At 46.3% G+C, this 19,462-nt stretch overlaps 1 protein-coding gene across 6 annotated transcripts in view; it reads right to left on the bottom strand.

The window, feature by feature from the left end:
* Positions 1–5,743: 5,743 nt before the first annotated feature.
* Positions 5,744–19,462, bottom strand: part of Ccdc136 (coiled-coil domain containing 136) — a 29,741-nt gene continuing 16,022 nt past the window's right edge. For 3 of the 6 annotated variants that reach the window (XM_023702855.1, XM_023702856.1, XM_023702852.1), the window contains 7 exons: positions 17,498–17,692; positions 16,748–16,972; positions 14,863–15,351; positions 14,032–14,253; positions 12,652–12,933; positions 11,774–12,070; positions 5,744–5,945 (listed from right to left, as the gene is read on the bottom strand). In XM_023702855.1, the coding sequence (XP_023558623.1) occupies positions 5,838–5,945; positions 11,774–12,070; positions 12,652–12,933; positions 14,032–14,253; positions 14,863–15,351; positions 16,748–16,972; positions 17,498–17,692 (1,818 nt within the window). In that variant the 3' untranslated portion in view covers positions 5,744–5,837. Of the gene's footprint in view, positions 5,946–9,664; positions 9,767–11,773; positions 12,071–12,651; positions 12,934–14,031; positions 14,254–14,862; positions 15,352–16,747; positions 16,973–17,497; positions 17,693–19,462 lie in introns of those variants that run through there. The other 3 variants (XM_023702858.1, XM_023702857.1, XM_023702854.1) reach the window with 3 other exon arrangements.

Below are 19,462 nucleotides of genomic sequence, written 5' to 3'. Positions count from 1 at the left end.
TATCTTTTCCCTTTCCTTTCAGTGCTTGTAAGCTCAAATGGGGAAGAAACATGTCTGAGTCTGAGAAGTTTCTTCAAGCCAGACAAGCCCCCAACTCAAGCCACATGCTGACTGAGGTTTGGGAAGATTCTGGAACTCTGTAGGTGAATCATTCTGTTTTACTTCTCTCCTTTTCTCAAGCCTGGAGGAAAGAAAGGGAATGGTAGACATCTTTGGGGACTCATTCTTCAAGGACAGAATGAGGGTAATCCCCATCATGGACTGAAAAAGATGTTTAAGGATTTTGTGCTTTTCTGCTTATCAGATGAGGGGCTGTGAATCACTTCTTTCCCTTCTGGTGTATTCTTTTAATGAGATTGCCTGGTCTTTAGGTGAGAAAGGGGAGGAGTAGAGAAGGAACCAGAAACAGAAAAGGGACTGCTGTACATGGGGGGGGGGCAGGGGCCCTGATTGTGACAGGCAAGGTATAAATAGCTTGGGCTCTGCAGCTCATGTTCTGTCGGCTGCCTGTGACGAGGTGCTCAGGAATTCCACTCTCCTGTTGGCAACCCTCTTTCCTTGTCTCTAGAACACTCCTTCTCCCCAAGCCACCTTTACCCAAGGCCAAAACCACCCATCAGCACCAGTGATGTCTACTTGAGAGGCTGAGCTCTCCCATGGAGAGATGCTCAGTGTGGGGCACATGGCTGGGCCACACAGGGAAGTTGTGTGTGTGTGTGTGTGTGTGTGTGTGTGTGTGTGTGTGTGTGTAAGGGCAGCTGTGCAACAGCTAGCCTCAGGTACCAAAAGCCCAGAGTTCCATAGTGTTGTACTGAATCTTTGATGAAGAAACTGAGGCACAGTTATGAGAAGAGATCCCTCCCCTTTGTTGTGAGTTCCCCAGTCTGGGCTACAAAGTGAGCTCAAGGCTAGTCCAAACTGCATAGTGAGTCCCTGTCTCAAAAAAAAAAAAAAAAGGAAAGAAAGAGAAGAGAACAGAAGAGAAGAGAAAAGAGAAGAATAGATCTTTCCATGAGCTACTGAGCAAGTGAAGAAAGGGGCCTAATCAGGTAGCTTGGAGCTGACAGCCCCTTTATAGACCCTGATGGTTCATAGTCAATAGTCCAAGACCTCTGGTGAAGTGGGAGTGTTCAGAGGGAAACCCGCTTCCTGCACTCTCCCTCTTTGACTCACTATCTCAGTCCAGGAGACAGCAGCACTCTGTGGCCATCAGAGGAGCAATGAATGGCCAGCAGAACAGGGTGCAGTGTGCCAATGGATGATGGTTCTTGTCACCCCACTCCTGAAACTTGAGTCTCTTGCTCTCCAGGATAAATCGGGGCCTGAGTCAGGCCCCAGCAGCCAGTCAGTCAGCCTACCCCGGCACAGGCTGGTGACTCAGCCCTCAATATAGCCCATGAGCCCAGGCCTGGCCATGTAGGCCCAGAACAGACCGTGCGCAATGCTGTCTTGGGCCTGCCAAGTGAGGCCCCCTCCCTGAGGAGAGCTAATGTGTTCCTCAGCAAGCCAGGTAGGGGCACAGAGAGGGGCTTTCAGGGGGTTTCATCAGATGAGAATGTGGGGCAGCACTGGCTGGGCCTACAGGCCTTTTATAGCCCCCTGACTCACCACCCGCTGACCTATCTCAGGAGACCAGGTTGTCTGGCTTTCACCTGGGGCTGCCTCTTCCAACAAGACAGCCACTGACGTTAGCCATGCTTAACCTGGGCTGAATTGAATCTGCCGGAACAGGTGCAATGGGCCATGTTTGAATTTTATATTTCACCCCTGAAACCAGGGACAGGTACATTCATTCCCACAGTTACCTGTGATAATTCTGGGCTGGCAAGAATTACAGCAGGCACTTTGACAATCAGTGACATTAACTGTGGCCCTGACCTGGGTGCCAGGGACAATGTGGTAGAGTAGAAAGAGCCATAAGCTGAATTCCAGCCATTCCACTTCTAGTTCTGTCACCTTGGACAGGTTACATAATTCTTTTGGGCCTCCATTTTTTCATGTATAAAATGGGGTTAATATTCTTAATAGATCAGGGCCGGGAGATGGCTCAGTGGAATAAGTGCTTCCCTGGCAAGCGCAAGGGCCTGAGTTCAATCCCCAGTTCTGAAAAAAAAATAAATAAATAAATAAATAAATAAAACCTCTATTTAATAGAGATTTAAACAAATACAAGGAGAAATATAGGAAAGATGACTAGCATGGTACCTGGTGTCTAGCAGGGAATGGAAAAATTAGCTTCCTCTGCTGGTCTGGGGTCCTTAGTGAGTTCTGGGGAGTAAGGCCTTCCCTGCAGCTGTGTCCAGAGTCAGAGCCCTGTAAATCCATTGCCTGGATCTCCATGCTGATCCTTTTGTTCCTTCCCTACATCCTAAAGCTCTGTCAGAATCAGAACCAGTGGTATGGTGATTTTTAGAACCTCTCACCCTTCCCCCAACAGCAGCTGGTCCTTGAAGTGGCAGGTGGAGGGTTGGGCAGGGACAATAGAGGGACCCAGACTACAGAGAGAGGGTAGAAAGCAGGCAGTTTTGCAGAGAGCAATAACTAGGAGAGATGGAGGCTCCTGAGGGAGTCTGGGGTCCTCGGTGCTTGCTGTACCTAAGCTGGGGTACATACCTATGACTTCTATTTTTTTTTTTTTTTTTGTGGAACTGGGGATTGAACTCAGGCCCTTGTGCTTGCCAGGGAAGCGTTTATTCCACTGAGCCATCTCCCCAGCCCTGACTTCTATTTTTTTGACCTTTTATTTTATTTGGTATAGAGAATTGTTTAAATCTCTATTACATAGAGATTTTTCTTGCTATGCAGCTCGGACACATAGTGGTCCTCCTGTCTTAGCCTCCTCAGCACTGGGATTACAAGTGTGCATCACCACACCCGGTTTTGGTCACCAGCATAGCACACCCGAGGTTCTGGGGCCAGCATAGTACAAAGTGCAAGGAATCGAACCCAGGTCCTATGCTTGCCGGGCAGGAGCTTAGACCACTGAGCTATCTATCCAGCCCTATCTATGATTTCTAAGACATATTGCTGTAGGCTTAGAATCAATGACTTCTCCACTTTTAAAGTTAGTGAATGTTTTACATTTAATAAAACAGACCTTTTTACAAGTTTGATACTAATCTGGATCAACAAGGAAGCACCAACTCAAGCCAAACAAAGAGGAAGAGATTCTAAAATGAGGGACAAGTCTTCTACAGGGAAAAGCTATGTATTCTGAGCAGAAGGCTGGGAAAGGCAGGCCCACGCTCCTCTCATTACTGAGGCTTTAAGTTCAGGCCCCATGACGAGACAAACTTGGCCTCCATCTTGGTGTCTAATTCCATGTTGAATCCATGATCCTTTGTCTCTGTCTGAGCTGCTGTAACAAAATATCACAAACTAGATGGCTTACAAACAGCAGAAATTTATTTCTCACAGCTCTGCTGGCTGCCGAAGTCCAAGATCAAGGAGGTTCCTTGTCTGGTGAGGTGCCCCTTCCTCCATGGTCGCCCTGGACCATTCATTGCAGGAGGGCTGACAGATCTTTCTGGACTCTTCTATTAAAGGTACTAACCCCACTCATGAAGACTGTGCCCTCCTAATGGGGTCTAGGGTTGCAATATGAATGCTGAGGGACACAAACATTCAGACGATAGTCCTGGGCTATTGGGAATCTCCCACACATTCCTGATACATGTTTTCCAGGCAACTGATGACAAGGTAAAGTAGATAAAAAGCAAGTTCTCACCACCTGAAAAGCTAGTGACCACTAGCACTAGGTAACTTTGAAGGAATTTCTATTTTATTTTTTTAGACAGGGTCTTGTTATACATCCCAGGCTGGCCTTCAACTTATTATGTAATATAGGATGGCTTTAAACCTCCTTCTTCAGCCTTCCAAATGCTGGGATTACAGGCTTGTACCATCAGGGCTGGTGAGGAATTTCTTTTTTGGGGGGTGGGGGTGGGGGGGACCGGGGATTGAACTCAGGCCCTTGTGCTTGCTAGAGAAGGGCTTATTCTACTGAGCCATCTCCCCAGCCCTAGGAACTTTAATTAGGTTTCAACTAAGAACATACACCTTAAAATGATTGAGGGCAGTGCTTCCCAAGTTCTACTGAGCTTACTAATCAGCTGGGTGTGTTACAAAGCAGTTGCTGTGTCTGGAGGCTGAAACTCCATTAAGTCCAGAGATGTTGAGACTTCATCGTTGGTTTCCATGGTAGCAATGGGGCTAGACTACTCTAAATAAGGATGATTCTCAAGGGTTCACTGATAGCTAGATATGGTGCATGCTTATAATCCCAGAATTTGGAAGGCTAAGGCAGGATTGCCATGAGTTGAGAGTACCTTGGGCTACAAAGTGAGTTTAAGGCCATCTTGGACTACATATGGCCTTGAGACCCTGTCTCAAAACAGACAAGTCACTTAGAGGTAAAAGGGGACTGCCTGTTTGACTGGTTGCAGCTGTTCTTAGAAGAGGCTGGCCACACTGGCAGTATGGCCTCAGGCTGAGGGGCTTTACTGAACTCAACCTTGTTAATTCTTTGGGCTATGTACAATATGAAAGGTTCCTCATTTAAATGTTCCATTTAGGAACATCTACTTCCCTTTAGGAAAGGGCTAGGGGAAGAAATGGATTCATTTAGGGCCTAGCGACCACAGTATACCCGGTATTCTTTAGCTGCTTGGCTGAATGAGACAAAATCCTTTGCTGTCAACTGGTGAGGCAGAAAGAGGAGGCCCAAGGTGGTCATGGGGTCCATTCTGTGCACTGTGGCATAAGAATACAAAGTCTCTCCCACGATGAGAACAATGAATCAGAAAGAACTCCACAGGAACAAAAATAAGTAGGGACATGCATGAAGCATCCTAGACATCCTGCTGTCTCCTTAGATCCACTGCTCTGAGTTCCAGGAACACCTCTGCTCACAGCTGGGTTTAGCCACTGACAGGGATTAATTACTAGGAAGCTGGCAGACTGAGGAAGGGTAGGAGACTAAGAGCCTTCCCGCCTCCTCATGGCTCCAGCCTGGTACTCCTGCCTGGGTCCATGAGTTCAGGGTTCCAGCTCTTGCTTCCCTGCCCTCAGGCTCCAGCCAGGGGTAGTTACGCTTTCCACTGCTGCTAGGGCCTGGGCACTTCACAAATTCTTACTGTTCTCCTAACTGTGCCTTTTGTACAAAGTCCCTTCATTAACCGTTCTTTAGTTAAGGCTCTGAGTGCCCTGTTTACTACCAGGACCTTGACTGATTAAAGTCATCTCTGAGTGAATCCCTTGACAAATCACAAGGACTAAGCCTCCAAGGCTCCCATGCCAATCTTCAGTGATTCATCCTTACATAGGTGGTGTGCGTGGGCACAGAACCTGGGGGGAGGTCCTTTGCCCCACCCCCCACCCCCAGTACCCAGTTCCTTCCATTTCTCCATGCTCAGAGCTGCTCCTTGCGATAGGGTTAAAAGGACAGATCAACCTTCTGCACTTCAGCTGGCAGCACAGGGAACCAGCCTCATTTCTGAGGTCATCTGTAGGGTGAAAAATCGTATTTAAGAGCCAGGTGCTTTTGTGAAGTATTTAGTTGAAACTACTCTGTTCTGTTTTGTGTGAAGCATCTAATAAATAAAAAGCCACAAAGTCTCATGTAATTTGGTTGATATTTAATTACAAGGAACCCAGGTTCTTATACAAGGCAGGAAATGGGAGCCAGCAAGAGCCAGCAGCTCCCATGAGCCTTTCCAGCCTGAGTGACTGAGGCTAAGGAGTAACTGGGGACACATAGGATACACAGGTGGGGTGGGGGCTCTGCACAGTGTGTCCTGCCCAAAGGTGAGGGTGGTAGCTGCTGGGCATCTGCCCTCTCAGCTGGCCCAGGACTCTGTCTCCTGCGGTCGCATGTTGGGTAACACATACAGAGCCACAGCTGCAATAGCCAAGAATACCATAGGCTTCCACATCCCAGACATGTTCTGTGGGGACCAAAGAGAAATGGTGAATGCCCAGACTTCTGAACCCTTCCCTAATCCAGAAATCACCTGCCTGGTGGCGCCGGAGAGGGACACCTCAAGAACAGCAGGGCTCAGCCTCTCATCTCCTGGTAACTGGTGGAGATCATGTGGTCTGCTCATTCCGGCACCACAGATACAAGGCGTGACATGGTGCACATTATGTCAAGTGATGCCTGTGTTCATGCCTCCAGTTATCCCCGTGGGATGAGAATGCCAGCTCCTGTGTTGAAGTAAACTCAAGGGCCAGCCTGAAGATTCTCCAGGTACATGCAGCAGGAAGGTGAGGAGTCATAGCAAGAAAGCATAGGGTAAAGCTAGGCCTTTGGGAAGAGTGGAAGCACCTTATGGGCTTTGTGGAGGACAAGTGAATTCAGAGTTAAGAGGAAGGAAAGAGACTAGGAGTAAGAGGTTACTGTGGAGTACAGGAAAATAAGAGGATCCTAGGTAACCCAACTTTTTGCACAGAATGATGTTGGTTCTAGGAAAATTCAAGGGAACCTATTGCTGGCTGTGGAAGGCAAATGTCAGTCATTAAACCACCCTCCATCACCAAGTGTGTGGCCTCACTTTCTAGTGCATATACTGGAGGAGAGTGAGGCCTCTAGCCACTGCTGGCCCCTGGCTAAGCCTGCTGATGCATGGACAACAAATAATACCATCCAGGGACCCAAAAAAGCACCTTCTAGGAAATACTGGAATCTTGAACAAGAAAACTCATCCTTGAGGAAATAGTTAATATTTTTGTTACTTTTTAAAAAACTGTATCATTTGAAAGATGAAATCTAGATTTTGAGCCAAGGAGCTATAGCAAAGTTATAGAGGAATAGTCTCAGATAAAGGTAGAATAGAGGCCATTAAATCTAAGAACACATTTGATCACAGGATAACTGACATAAAAAGAGGATTTTAAGCCAGCTTTTATAAAAAGCAAAGAAAGTCTCCTAAATTTGTAGAAATAGGTATTAAGGAGAATAGGAATGGAAAGCAAAATAATATACAGAAGAATTTATGTGAGAAAATAACTGAGGAGGCTGCAAAAAATGTTTACGTGCTCAGATATTTATATCCTAATGAGCGTTGCTAAAAATGTCAGTCTGATGCTCTTAAAGGAGGAAAGTGTTGAAATCCAAAAAAGTGAACTGGTGCACTTTACACTGGATTGAATGTGTAAAGGGATGGTTTGGGCGTCCCAACAGGGGGAAGAATCAGGCTTTAGAAACTACCTTCTTTTTAGACTGTGTTACTAAAAAGACAGATCAAAAAAATCATGGTGCCAGGTATGGTGGTGCACGCCTGTAATCCCAGCACTTGGGAGGCTGAGGCAGGAGGATCACTGTGAGTTCAAGGCCAGTCTGGGCAACAAAGCGAGTTCAAGGCCAGCCTGAACTTCATGGTGAATGAAACCCTGTCTCATGAGCTGTCTCATGAGCTGATGACAAGTGAGAACTGTCACTTGTAACTTGGATATAGATATGGAAAGTGGGTTTATCATCCCGAGGATAGTGTGAAGCTGCAGGGAAAGAAAATGTTTTAAAATCATAGGCTTAGATAACACAAAACCAGAAGTTCCATGAAAGTTCACAGGTTTAGACCATGGACTATGCTTAATAAGAAGGAATGGAAAATTCTGCCTTTGGACTCCCCAAAATAAAACTCTGGTATAGAGCAGGGAGAGAATGCTAAGTGTGAGCAACATGCACAAATGACAAGGTAAATGAATGATAGGATATTAAATACTAAAAGAGCTAATGAGACTGCAGATTGGATAAACAGAAGTACGGTAACTTCCTAATTGCTTGGAATGGGCGGTCAACCAAGGAAAAGTGCTCAGAACAAGGAAAGACAATAGGATTAGGATGGTATCTGTTGCTAATATTAAGCCCTTATAATCTGAGTACCAATTTCTTCGCTGTACTCAGCTCTCTCTATATCACAGTTTTATCATGTAGAAATAATAGTGAGAGCTTCCTCACAGAGTTGCTGTAAAGATTAGCTAATATATATAAAGGGATTAGAGCAGTGCCTGGCATACAGGACACACTGCACCATATGTGTGTGCTCTTTTTGTTATTGACATAGCATTTTATGATCTATAAAGTACTTTATATGCACTAGCTCATCTGATCCTTACAGAACCCCTGTGAGGAAGACAGAGCTTAATCATCTTTTGTTCACATCTGAAGAAACTAAAGTTCAGATGAGGCATCTTTATTTTTATTTTGTAGTGCATATTGATTGCGTTCATCATGGGGAGTTGGTACATGTACCACATAAGGCATTTTGCTTTGCCAGAAAAAGCCTGTAAGCAAGGACAGACTCAAACAAGTTCTCTCCACCTGTCAGCCACACTTTTTACTATACTTAGCTGCTTCAGTCTTGGATAGGAGCTATACACTGGGGCTAAGCCAGAGCTCTGGGAATAACAGGCTCTCCCAAGAGGTCCCCTAGCTAGCAGTTCCTTCCTCTCACTCTGATGAGGCCTGGCAGTTTGGAGTTGGCAACATGTAACTGAGTGCTTTGGGTCTTGTCCCACTGGCACTCAAGACACTGGAGGTGTTCAGGGGAGGAGTAGGTGTCAGGAGACACCCTGGTCACTGAAGGAGCCAAAGGTTGTCATAGGAGCAAACTGGAATGTCCAAAGATATCAAAGGGCTAAAAAGCAGGGGAAGTGAGGAGGAATGCAAAGGAAGGACAGGAAGTAAGAGGTGCCATCAACAAACATTTTGGCTACCTCTAAACTAGCACAAAGCCAATTATATTTCACTTATGAGAACATAAGAAAAGACAGGTGAGGGTTAGTAGCAAGGAAAGCATGAGACTGGACCCAAAATAGGACAAAAGAGAATAGCTTTAAGTTCCAGAAGGCACGTGGAACCCCCAGGTTCTGCCTTAGCTAAAATACCATAATCTGCCTCTTGAATCGGTGTCTGCTGACAGATCACATTAAATGAACTAAGGCTAACTGGGAGGTGCCAGAAAGAACACCTACATGTCCAGCCATTGCAAATTTTTCATCAATACCACATTCTCTCTTGGGAAGCCACTCACATTGGGATCTGACTCCCAAAAGGGATAAACAGAGAACTATAAAATATTTCCTGATATTTTATTCTAATTTTTGTGGAGACCAGAAGTCCCAACTAGAGAATTTTTCAGGAAAAAGTACATAATAGAATAGGTGTTCTATTCTGTTTCATCAAGATTGAAGGACCAGTTTAGGCTGCTCTCATTCAAATGCCCCTAGGAGGCTCAGAAGGATCATAATTCTACTTTCTCTCTCTCCCACCAGAAGAGGGAGTGATTCCTCATTTTGCCTTCCTGTGTAGAGGCAAGGTAACAGCTTGGCTCTGGAGTTAAAGACAAAGAGAGACCAGGCCAACCTTGAGACAGATATCAGAAAAGGTCAGGCAGTTTTGACAGTAGCAATACTGCTGAGGCTATCCAAGATTTTCCCAGCCAAGAGCAGAAACTCAAACCACACTTCTCATAAGCATTCCAGCTCCTTGTGAATCACATGCATCACAAAGACATGCTTCAGAGGTTACAGGCTCTGCAGGAGCCTGAGGAAGACAAGGCCACAACTGAGTCCTGAGCATTGCCTACTCTACTGCACAATGGCAAAGGTAAGGAGCAAGCAGCTGAGGGAGAACAGAGGAGAGGAAGCCATACCTGTACCTGCGTTAGGACGACGTCTCAGCCCACCAGCACCAGAGCAGAGCCGATATGACCACCAGGCCTACAAGAGGCAAGGAGAAGATGGGGGGATCGGGGACAGGGGATGGCTGCAACATGTCAAATGAGAAAGAAGCATGAGGAAAGACCAGGAGATGGGAGGTGATATGAAAAGATGTAAACACGTGAGTCCAACAGATAATGAAGATGAGAAAACAAAGGGAAAAGAAAAAGAATCAAGACGTTAAAAACCAAGTAAGTTAGAACAGTAGCCTTTCTTCTCTGCTCCCTGGGCCTGGAGGAGAGGAGAGGAGTCTTCCCACTGGAAGCCTGCAGAAGCTGCAAAAATCAACATGTTAAGCAGTGGACAGGTCCAAGTCCGGTAGTGAGGCCAGTTTCCTATCCTGTCATATAACTCTTATAACTTGTGAAACAAGAATTATCTGCATCTCAACTTTTCTTGTGGGTGGGAAAAGTGAAGGTCCAGAGGTTAACTGGACTTCCTTACAGGAATGGGTACTTTTCCTGAATCACTCCATGAAGCCAGGCTTTGGTCAGGCCATCTGCTTGATTTATTATCCATCAAGTTACTTGGTATTTTGAGCTCTGGTATTTGGTATTTTGGAATCAGATACTCTAGAAGTCTGATGCTTTGTGAAACCAAATGTACAAGCTAACCATGGGGAAAGGCTAGTTCTCAGGCTGCAATATTCCAGAGAGAAACTGAATCTGTAGCTAAGCCAGCTGAGCTGCCTGCAAAAGACAGGGGACACACTGGGCTAAAAGGACACAGAATGAACTCAGTGGCAGCAGATCTATGGTACGTGTGCTGCAGCACACTGTTTGTTGCCACTGAAAGCTCCAAAAGATTTTCCATCACTGGACTTTGTCTTTAAATGCAAAAATCAGGTCTGACTTTAGAAATGTAGTACCAAAGGTCAAGAAAACTATGAGGCCCTGATCAGCATATGATGGTAAGAGAGAGATCAAAAATAAATGGCATTGAAGGGTTTAGTTGCTCTCTTTACATTGCGAGTACTGGTCCTCTGTCACAAGTTTAACAGAGAACTCTATATGGGATCCTCAGCCAATGCTCAGACTGAAAATCCCAGATATTCTTAAAGTTGACTGGATAATCCCACAACAGGCTTATCCATTCCCCTACTGAGGGGAATAGGAAAGACCTATACTGTAAATGAGGATATACTCAGGAAGTATTCAAATTCCAGAGACCCCAGTTAACCTCAAGTTGATACCAAAGTGTCTAGGCAGCTGGTAAATGACTCCTACCATCCTGGAATATCCCCCAAGAGACTTTACTGCAATCTTTGAAAGATCCAGCAACTACATGGACAGGGCTATGGCTGGCCATGGACTAGGCAATGCTCCTACCATGAAGATGGAAATTCTGACCACTGCTCCTGTCACCCCTATCCCCCACCCTCATGCCTTATGACAACAGAACCCAGCAGGTGATACAAGCCTACAAGGAAAAGATTACCCCTGCCCCACATCCCTAACAGCAATGACAAAGGTTAAATAGGGTACCATGGGAAAATAGCGTTGAGTCACTTCACTTTCCCAGACTGACAGAAATGCCCTGAAGATGGCTTCACACTGTTAAGGTCTTTGTGCAGTGCCAAGGAAAGGGGTAGGAAAACCCTCCTGACAGAAGAAGGTAATAAGGGCCACCAGGTAAATGAAAGGCCACTGCTACAAAGATCCCAGTCTAGAGAAGTGGTCATTGTGAGATGGTAACAGCAAATCTGTCTAAGGCTGTTTCATTTAGAGACTGTTCTGTCCATCCAACTCCTTCTCCATTTCCATATTCCCCAAGAGCCCTACCTTATATGCTCACTGGCCTCTCCTGAAGTTCATCCACCCTTGATAGCACCAGCCCTGAACACTAATGTGCCTATGTCCAAGGCCCATTTCCCAATTTATTTTATTTTTGAGACAGGGTCCCACTAGTTCAGGCTGGTTTTGAACTCACTATGTAGCCCAAGGCTAGCCTTGAACTCAGAGACATCCTCCTGCCTCCAGAGTGCTAGGATTATGGGTGAGTGCCACCACGCCTGGCCCATTTCCCAACTGATCCAGCCTCTGGCAATGGTTACCTTTTTGCTCTCAGAAATTTTAAGGGGATTTTCCTCAGCAGTTTCAGAGGAAGAGTCATCCTCATCTTCATTGTCTTCTTCCTTATCTTCCTGTTCTTTGTACTCTCCATATTCTTCCTCTTGATCTTGTGTTGACTTAACTGCCTTGGGGTCTGCTGGCTCAGCAACTAGTTCATCCCAGGGCTCCTTTGTTTCTTCCTTCATTGTTTCTTCTACTTCCTCTTTCTTTTGTTCCTCTTTTCCTAGCTCATCTAATTGCTCCTGGCTGGCCTTGTAGTACAGCACAACCTCCAGACTCTGTGGGGTGGAGGCAGGGCAGAATGGGGGCTGCTGTTACCTGGGAAGAATCCACTCTCCTGACAGAGCTGTACTAGCTCCCCCATCTGTTTGAAGCATGTTGCTGTGCTAGGGTACAGATCTGAATTCTGGGACTGTACATCAATCTTCCCAAGTATAATGTGCCCTCTTGGTACCAATACATCTACTTGGAGACTAAGCCATTTCAAACAGCTACCAGGGATAAAGACTCTTGGTCTCCGCATGTCAGTTCTTGCTTCCCACCCCTCATGGTGACTCTGATCACACCAATCCTCTTTCACTTACTAGTACATAACTACTTTTTACTTCTTTATCTTGTTGGTCCTTCTTTTGGGTATATAATTCAAGAAGAACAGGGTCCCCAAAATGGGGCTGGGTCAATGTAAGTTCAGCCTAGAGGCTGTATCCACTTTTCTCATAGCTCCCAACTTTTTCCTGAGATGAATTTGTCTCAAAAATGTTCTTATAAACACTTCACCTGGGAGAAATGGTGGGTAGAAATGATTTTTCTTGCCAGGGCTCCTCTAGCCTCCTCTCTGGCTGCTAAAGCTGTCACTCACCTTTTTGGTCTCTAAGTCGCCCTTAGAACTATGAGTGCATGGCTTGGTCACCTGTTTCTTTTTAGTCCCATTGGCATTCTTGTTTGTGTTCTTATTGCAGTTCTTTCCCCTGGCCTCTTTGCCAGAAGAGGGCTTCTTCTCTCTGAGCTGGCGGAGCTCTTCCTGGCAGCACTGTAGCTGCCCTTCCAGGTGCTCCTGTACTGCCAGGAGCCGTCCCTGCTCATCCATGCTCGCCTGGTATTGAAGCTGCAGCTCCCGCAGCTTGGTCTGCAGTTCTTTGATCTGTTGGTAATGGGGGCCAGTTACCCAGAGCTGGGCTCATTCAGTCAGCCTGGCCCTACTTTGGGTTACTGCTTCAGAAATATCCCTGATAAACAGTCCATGGTGGGCAGACAATAGAGAAAACATAAAGCTGTGGAAAACAAGCCTCTTAAATAGTTTTATAAATAACTTTTCTCTAACTTGAGGCATCTAAGATTTATATCTAATGATATTTATATCATCTAACATGATCAAATGATGAATATATATATATATATATATATATATATATATATATATATGATTTTTTTTTCAAAGCCAGGACCTATTTTAGGAATAACTATAAGGCTGTTACTACTTCCAAATCTCAGAGATTCATTATATAATTATTCTAACAGGAATTCTGACTTTACCAAACCCATTTCTCTAATAGGCACAGCTACTCAAGTAAGTGCCGTCCAAGCCTTAAGAGTGACTGGGTGCCTGTACTCCTGGCAAGAGAAGCAAGCTACAGCCCTGCTCCTTAACCTCGGATTTTATGTTCCTTGACCACTGGCAGACTGTCATGATCTACTTGGTGGGTACTAATCAGTTGAGGGCCCTGCAGTCAACACTCTGGATCTTTCCCAGGTGCATACAGTGACCTCCTCCATTATGAATCACTGCAGGATAGAGGCAGTGCCTTCTGCCCTCTTCCTAGTGGATACAGAGCACTCCTGACATTAAGAGAGACACAAAAGAAGGGATGGTGGCACATGCCTGTAACTCTGGAGTCCAAGCCAGGAGGATCATGAGATAAAAAGCGTATAAAATAACAAAAGAAAGTTGTCAAGTGAAAAATATAGCTCTGCCGAAGTGCTCTAGGACACGAGGTAAAATAGACCACAAAAGTGGCAAAGGAAAGAAGAAAATAATTCCAAGAGAGAAGTTGGAATGACCAGTGACTCCCAGCAGTGAACACTTGAGAAATGTCCTTCAGCCTAAGCACTGCCCATCAGCTACAGTGAGTGCTTAGCCTGCTGGGATTCAGTGTCCCTGCTCTGCCCCTCTGCCTTTGGTCTCAGAAATGGCCATCATCTCTGGCTTGGGGCGAAACTCTGCCTCCCTGCCGGGAGTTACCTCATTCTTATCGTTGGGGGCTGCTGCGGGCTTCTCAAGGCTTTCCACACACTCCTGGAATTCCTTTTCGCAGCCATCGATCTCTTCCCTCAGCTCTCTCTGCCTGTCCAGAAGCTTGTTCATCCGCTCTTGCAGCTGGCAGTGCTCCTCCTGGCTCACCTGGTACAGGGCCTGTACCGCCTGCAGCTTGGTCAGCACCTTGGCCACTGTCTCCTCAAAGTGCTGTGGAGGGTTAGGAGCGATGACAGCACCTCAACAAGTGCCTGACCTCTGCCCCACACTGTGCTAGGCCACACTCTGGAAACCAGTGACCACCAGGATCTGAAGCTGCTGAGGGGACACTATTTCTCCCCATAAAGAATACCTTGTCTGTGATTATACCTCTCAGTCATAAGCCTCATTCTGTGGGAGAGAGACTGAGGAGAACAAGGCTGCTGTGGGGAGAAGTCACACTCACTTCTGGAAGTTCCCCAGGTCAGCTCTGACCAAATTCCCATCTCACTCCTATGCCCCTCCTCTAGTGGTTTCTCTCTTTTTTTTTTCTTTTGTATTTTTAAGGGAAGGGTCTACAGGGTGTTCAGGGTCTCACTACTAGATTGGACTCGTAGTAACCCACCTGTTTATAGTCTCCCAAGAGCTAGAATTACAGGCCCTCCGCCACCATGCCCAGTCTCAATTGCCAACTCAATGTGCCCAGGGGGCGGGGCCCAGAAGGGCAGGCCCAACCAAACTCCCAACCCCTGCTGAGCTATTTGGCCCGCCCATCTAGTGGTTTCTCTTAAAGACAAGATCCCATCTTCCCTTACGTGACCTACCACCTGGGATGGTTACCTCTAAGTCTTTAGGCTCAGCTGGGTCCTGGTCAGCACTGCTGCTGACATAACTCTTAGGACAGATATCGGAGCTGCTGGGGCTGCCATAGCTCTTCTTATAGGTGACGCTGCTGTTGCTGGAGCAGTAACTCTTCTCAAAGGTCTCACCAGAAGTGGTGCTGTCATAGCTCCTGAGGAAGCCCTCACTGCTGGCCTGGGTGCTAACGTAACTCTTGTGAAAGCTCTCATCATCAATGGTGCTGCCATAACTCCTGTGGAAGTTCTCACTGCTGGCAGAGTTCTCCTTGTTGGACTGAAGACTCCTTTTGATACAGGGGGACTGCGTTTGGAGCAGCTGCATTTCTTCCAGACAGAGCTGTAAATCAGCCTGTAGTCTCTTCCGCTCCTCAAGGAGCCGCCCATGCTCCTGTTGCAGCAGTTCCTGTTCCTTTTGGCTGGCGACATACAGCTCCTGCACAACCCGCAGCTGCCCCAGAAGCTGCTTGGACTGCTGGAGGTGGGGGTGGAAGATATAGCCATTATCCTAAGACATTTCAGCTCACCAAACTGCCCGTCTTGTGGGCAGATACCTGTGTGCGTACACCTGTGCCTCAGTCTTACTGGGTCTGTCTTTGACTTAGCCTACAGGAATGGGAATGGGTCAGCTTCCTGTTCATTTGGGACAGTCTGCCCAGGGCAAATATGCCATGATTTCAGGGCTCCTATTTCCGTGCTCTGGCACATCTCTCTTTTCTTGGAGCAATGCAGGGTGGGTCTCAATAAGACCCTGGCTCTCTGACCTACTCTCTTCCTCTCTCCCATTACCCAGGTCTTTAGGCTCAGTCCTTTCTCCTGCCCCTAAAGCTAAAATTAGTCCCAACCTTGAATGTGGGCATACAAAGAACTTTTTCCAGGGAAGATGCAGGTTCACAATCAAGGTTTTATTATCACTGGTCCCTGTAACTCCTGCCCAGATTGTGAATCTGGCTCATGGGCATGTTTCCCAGGCCTCTGGGCCTGCCTTTTTGGCTGCTGCTGCTCAGGATGAGATCTGATCAGTTAAGGAAATATCTTATACCTGGTGCCCCGTCTCTATGTTACCCAGACTTTGAGCCTGGATATCTGATGCCCCTGGAATATGACCGAGGCTCATCTTAGGCTTCTGCTATTGCTTGGTTGTCCTTGTTCACATTAATATCCAAACAAACAAGTTATATACAGTACATTGAAACTGTCTACCTGCTCTTCCTTGCTTACACGGAATCCACAACAAATTTTCCCCACTCCTAAATCTGAGTAGACTTGTATTAAAATTTCTGCCTCTGACATCTCATATGCATGACTTCGTGGTAGTCCTTGAGACACATGGTCAAATACCCTGGCCTGGCTGGTACTGCCACCACTGTTCTAATGTAGCTAGTGGGTCAGTGTGGTAGGATATGCTAGAACACACATCTCCCTGGGAGATGAATGGACCCAGATTTGCCTCATATAGAGCATTAAAAGGTAAGAAACATACTTCCTATCTCATTGGAAAAGAATGTTACATTTAGAGTCAGTCCAAAGAAATCTATAACACTAAACTGGTATTAGATCTCTTGAAAATGATATGTCAGTGGGATTGAATGTAGTGATCAGATTACAGACTTCCAGATCATCCCGGCTCTGTGGTAAGAGTTCACAGTGCAGCAGGTGCTTTGCCTCTGGGTGAGGTCCTCAGTGCATCTAAGGCCACACCCTAAGGGACCCCATGATGGTACTGGCTGGTGAAGGACTGGTCTTTGACTTTTCCCTGCCTCATGACCTAACAAGTCTTCCTAACTCTGACTCCTCTGTGGAGCCACCATTCCCCGCAGTACTGCCATGCTTGGGAGAACAAGATCCCTGCTTCTCGCTCTGGTTACCTTTTTCTCACTATTTGTGGACTTATGCTGTTTGGCATCCTCAGGATTCACCAACACTTCCTGGAAACGAGACTCTTTGAAGCCTCGCAGCAACTTGTGTGCCTCTATTTGTTCCTTTAATACACACTCTTGGTTCTGCATCAGTTTTCTCTGTTCCTCCTGCATGCCTTGGTAGAGCACTTGTAGGTCCCACAGGTCTTGTAACTTTGTAAGCAGCTCCTGACTCTGAGTACAGTGCGGGGAAGAGGAAGGAGGAATAGCAGTTAAAGGGAAAGCTCCAGACCTCTCCTGTGCCACATCACTGGTGGGCACTGTCCCTCTAAATCTCTGGCTTCTTTGCACAGCCCTTTTGGGGACAAGGGTCTTCCTACAGAGAGCTGCTAGTTAAGTAGCAATGATCTCTGGGATCTCTGGATGTATTTTGTAATTTACAAAATGTTTTTAGGTGCATTTCCTCCAGATGGGCTAAATATCTAAATATAAAATGCTGTAAAGATTCCAGAGTATGAAATATATTTTAAGATTTAAAGCCCTTAAAAAAAAAAAGATTTAATGCCATTAGGAGGAAAAACCTGAATCAGCTCTGTGGAGCTGTTAGGTGTGGGAGATTTATGGGAAAGGAAGGAATCATTAACCAAGAAAGGAAAACGTTTGATTCCTACCCTTTTAGTCTTCCAGGCACAGGCACACCTGGGCAGCTTCTCAAAGTAGCCTCTCTGAGGCCGGGGGCTATGTGCTGGCTATGGGTACCTTACGGAAGAGGCCACATTTGGGCAGTGGGAATGTGAGCCGGTGCAGCTCCTCCTGTAGCTGGCCCTGCTCCTCCTGCAGCCGCCTCTGGTCCTCCAGGAGCTCACACTGCTCCATCTGCAACTGCCCCATCTCTTTCTGGCTGGCCTTGAACTTGTCCTGCAGTTCTGTCAGCCTGGACAGCAGTGTATCACACTGTGGGGTGGGGCAGCAGGGTGTGGTCACTCTGTAAGGTACCTTTCTCTCTCTCTCTCTCTCTCTCTCTCTCTCTCTCTCTCTCTCTCTCTCTCTCTCTCTCCTTTTGGTCTGTTTTGAGACAGGGACTCATTATGCCATTCAGCTTGGCCTTGAGCACACTTTGTAATTCAGGCTGGTCTGGAACTCTCAAAGGTCCTCCTGCCTCAGCTTCCCAAGTGCTGGGATCACAGGCATGTGCTACCACGCTCAGCCAGAAAGGTACTTTTGAGGAGGGATGGTAGTGGTGGTGCAGCACTTGTTCTGCAAGTGTATGCTCTTGCCTCCTGTGACTCCCAGGGTCTCCCTCCCCATCCAGTTACCTTGGACTGATCATCACCTGCAGTCCAGGCCTCCTTGCTAAGCAGGAGCCCCACCAGGTGCTAGGACTGTCAGTGGCTGAATTCTGAGTTGTCCCTGCCAGATCCTTTGAAGGGTCATTCGAGAGGGAGTACTATCATTGTCCCTCCCTTCTCCCTGCCTTACTTTCTCTGGCCTTTTCTTTGGTGTGCTGTCTTCTCACTCTGCAGGAACTCTAGCTTCAAGCCACTTCTCTTTTGGAGGCTACTCTCATCATTGGCAATTGTTTTTAGATTGAACTATGCTCCTTCCCAATAAAGACTTAGGGGACAGGTAGATGGCTCAGTGGAATAAGCGCTTCCCTGGCAAGTGCAAGGTTCTGAGTTCAATCCCTGGTTCCACAAAAAAACCAAAAAACCAAAAAACCAAAACCCATAAAGACTTAATTTCACTCTAATATTTCTCATTTTTGTTTTCCTAATCATCTCTTAAAACCTTTATAAATTATGCACTATTGCTGAATTTGGGTTAAAATTAAATTATCCTACAATTTCAGAAACTAAGTCTTCTAATATCAAATGAATTTCAGTCCTGTTCTATGACCAGAGAAAAGGCTGGCTTAGTATCCACTATGCTTCTCTTGTTTCTTCTCCTTTTCTATAGATGTTCCACTAGAAGAAGAGGTCATGGGCAAGTCCAAGATCCCCAGAACCCCTAAACTGAGTAGGAGTGGAGAAAGGGGGAAACGTGAGTCTGGCACAGAAAGGCAGGTAGATTATAGTCTTTTCAATCCTCTATCTCCTGAAGGCCTTTCCCTACCCACCCAGCCTACTGTTGGGAAAGGCAGGAGCTACTGAATATTCTAACAGAGTATGGCCACCACTATCACCTCCTGGTACTCTTGTGCTTCTTCTCCAACATGCTTCAACACCTGCCCATTTTCTACCAGTAATCAGCCTGAAAATTCTCAGCAGGAGAGGTGAACAAGGTTTTACCTATCACTATCAGGATTCATTACTGGGCCGGGGAGTTGGCTCAGTAGAATAAGTGCTTGTCTGGCAAGTGCAAGGGCCTCAGTTCAATCCCTGGTTCCGTGCCAAAAAAAAAAAAAAGAAGATTCATTACTAAAGGGATATGAGGTTAAAGGAGCATTCTATTCATTCTGAAGAGGGTAAGTCTAGAGAATTTACTCCAAGTCACAGAGTAAGTCCCGGAAGAGCCCACTGGTGGTGGCGAACCTATGGCACGCATGCCACAGAGGGGTGTTTGTACCACTGAAATCTCTAAAATGTTTGCCATCACAGACCTAGGTCCTTCTAATAGTCAGCTCTCTTGGGCACATAAAAAGAACACATACAGTCTGCCTCAGAAGACCAGAAGACTAGCCCCACTCTTTTCTGGTTCCAACAATAACAGTTCCTACATCTATGT

This window comes from Octodon degus, unplaced genomic scaffold (genome assembly GCF_000260255.1).
Source record: "Octodon degus isolate 3935 unplaced genomic scaffold, OctDeg1.0 scaffold00160, whole genome shotgun sequence".
NCBI classification, from domain to species: domain Eukaryota; kingdom Metazoa; phylum Chordata; class Mammalia; order Rodentia; family Octodontidae; genus Octodon; species Octodon degus.
This window is presented reverse-complemented; position numbering and strand designations above follow the sequence as displayed.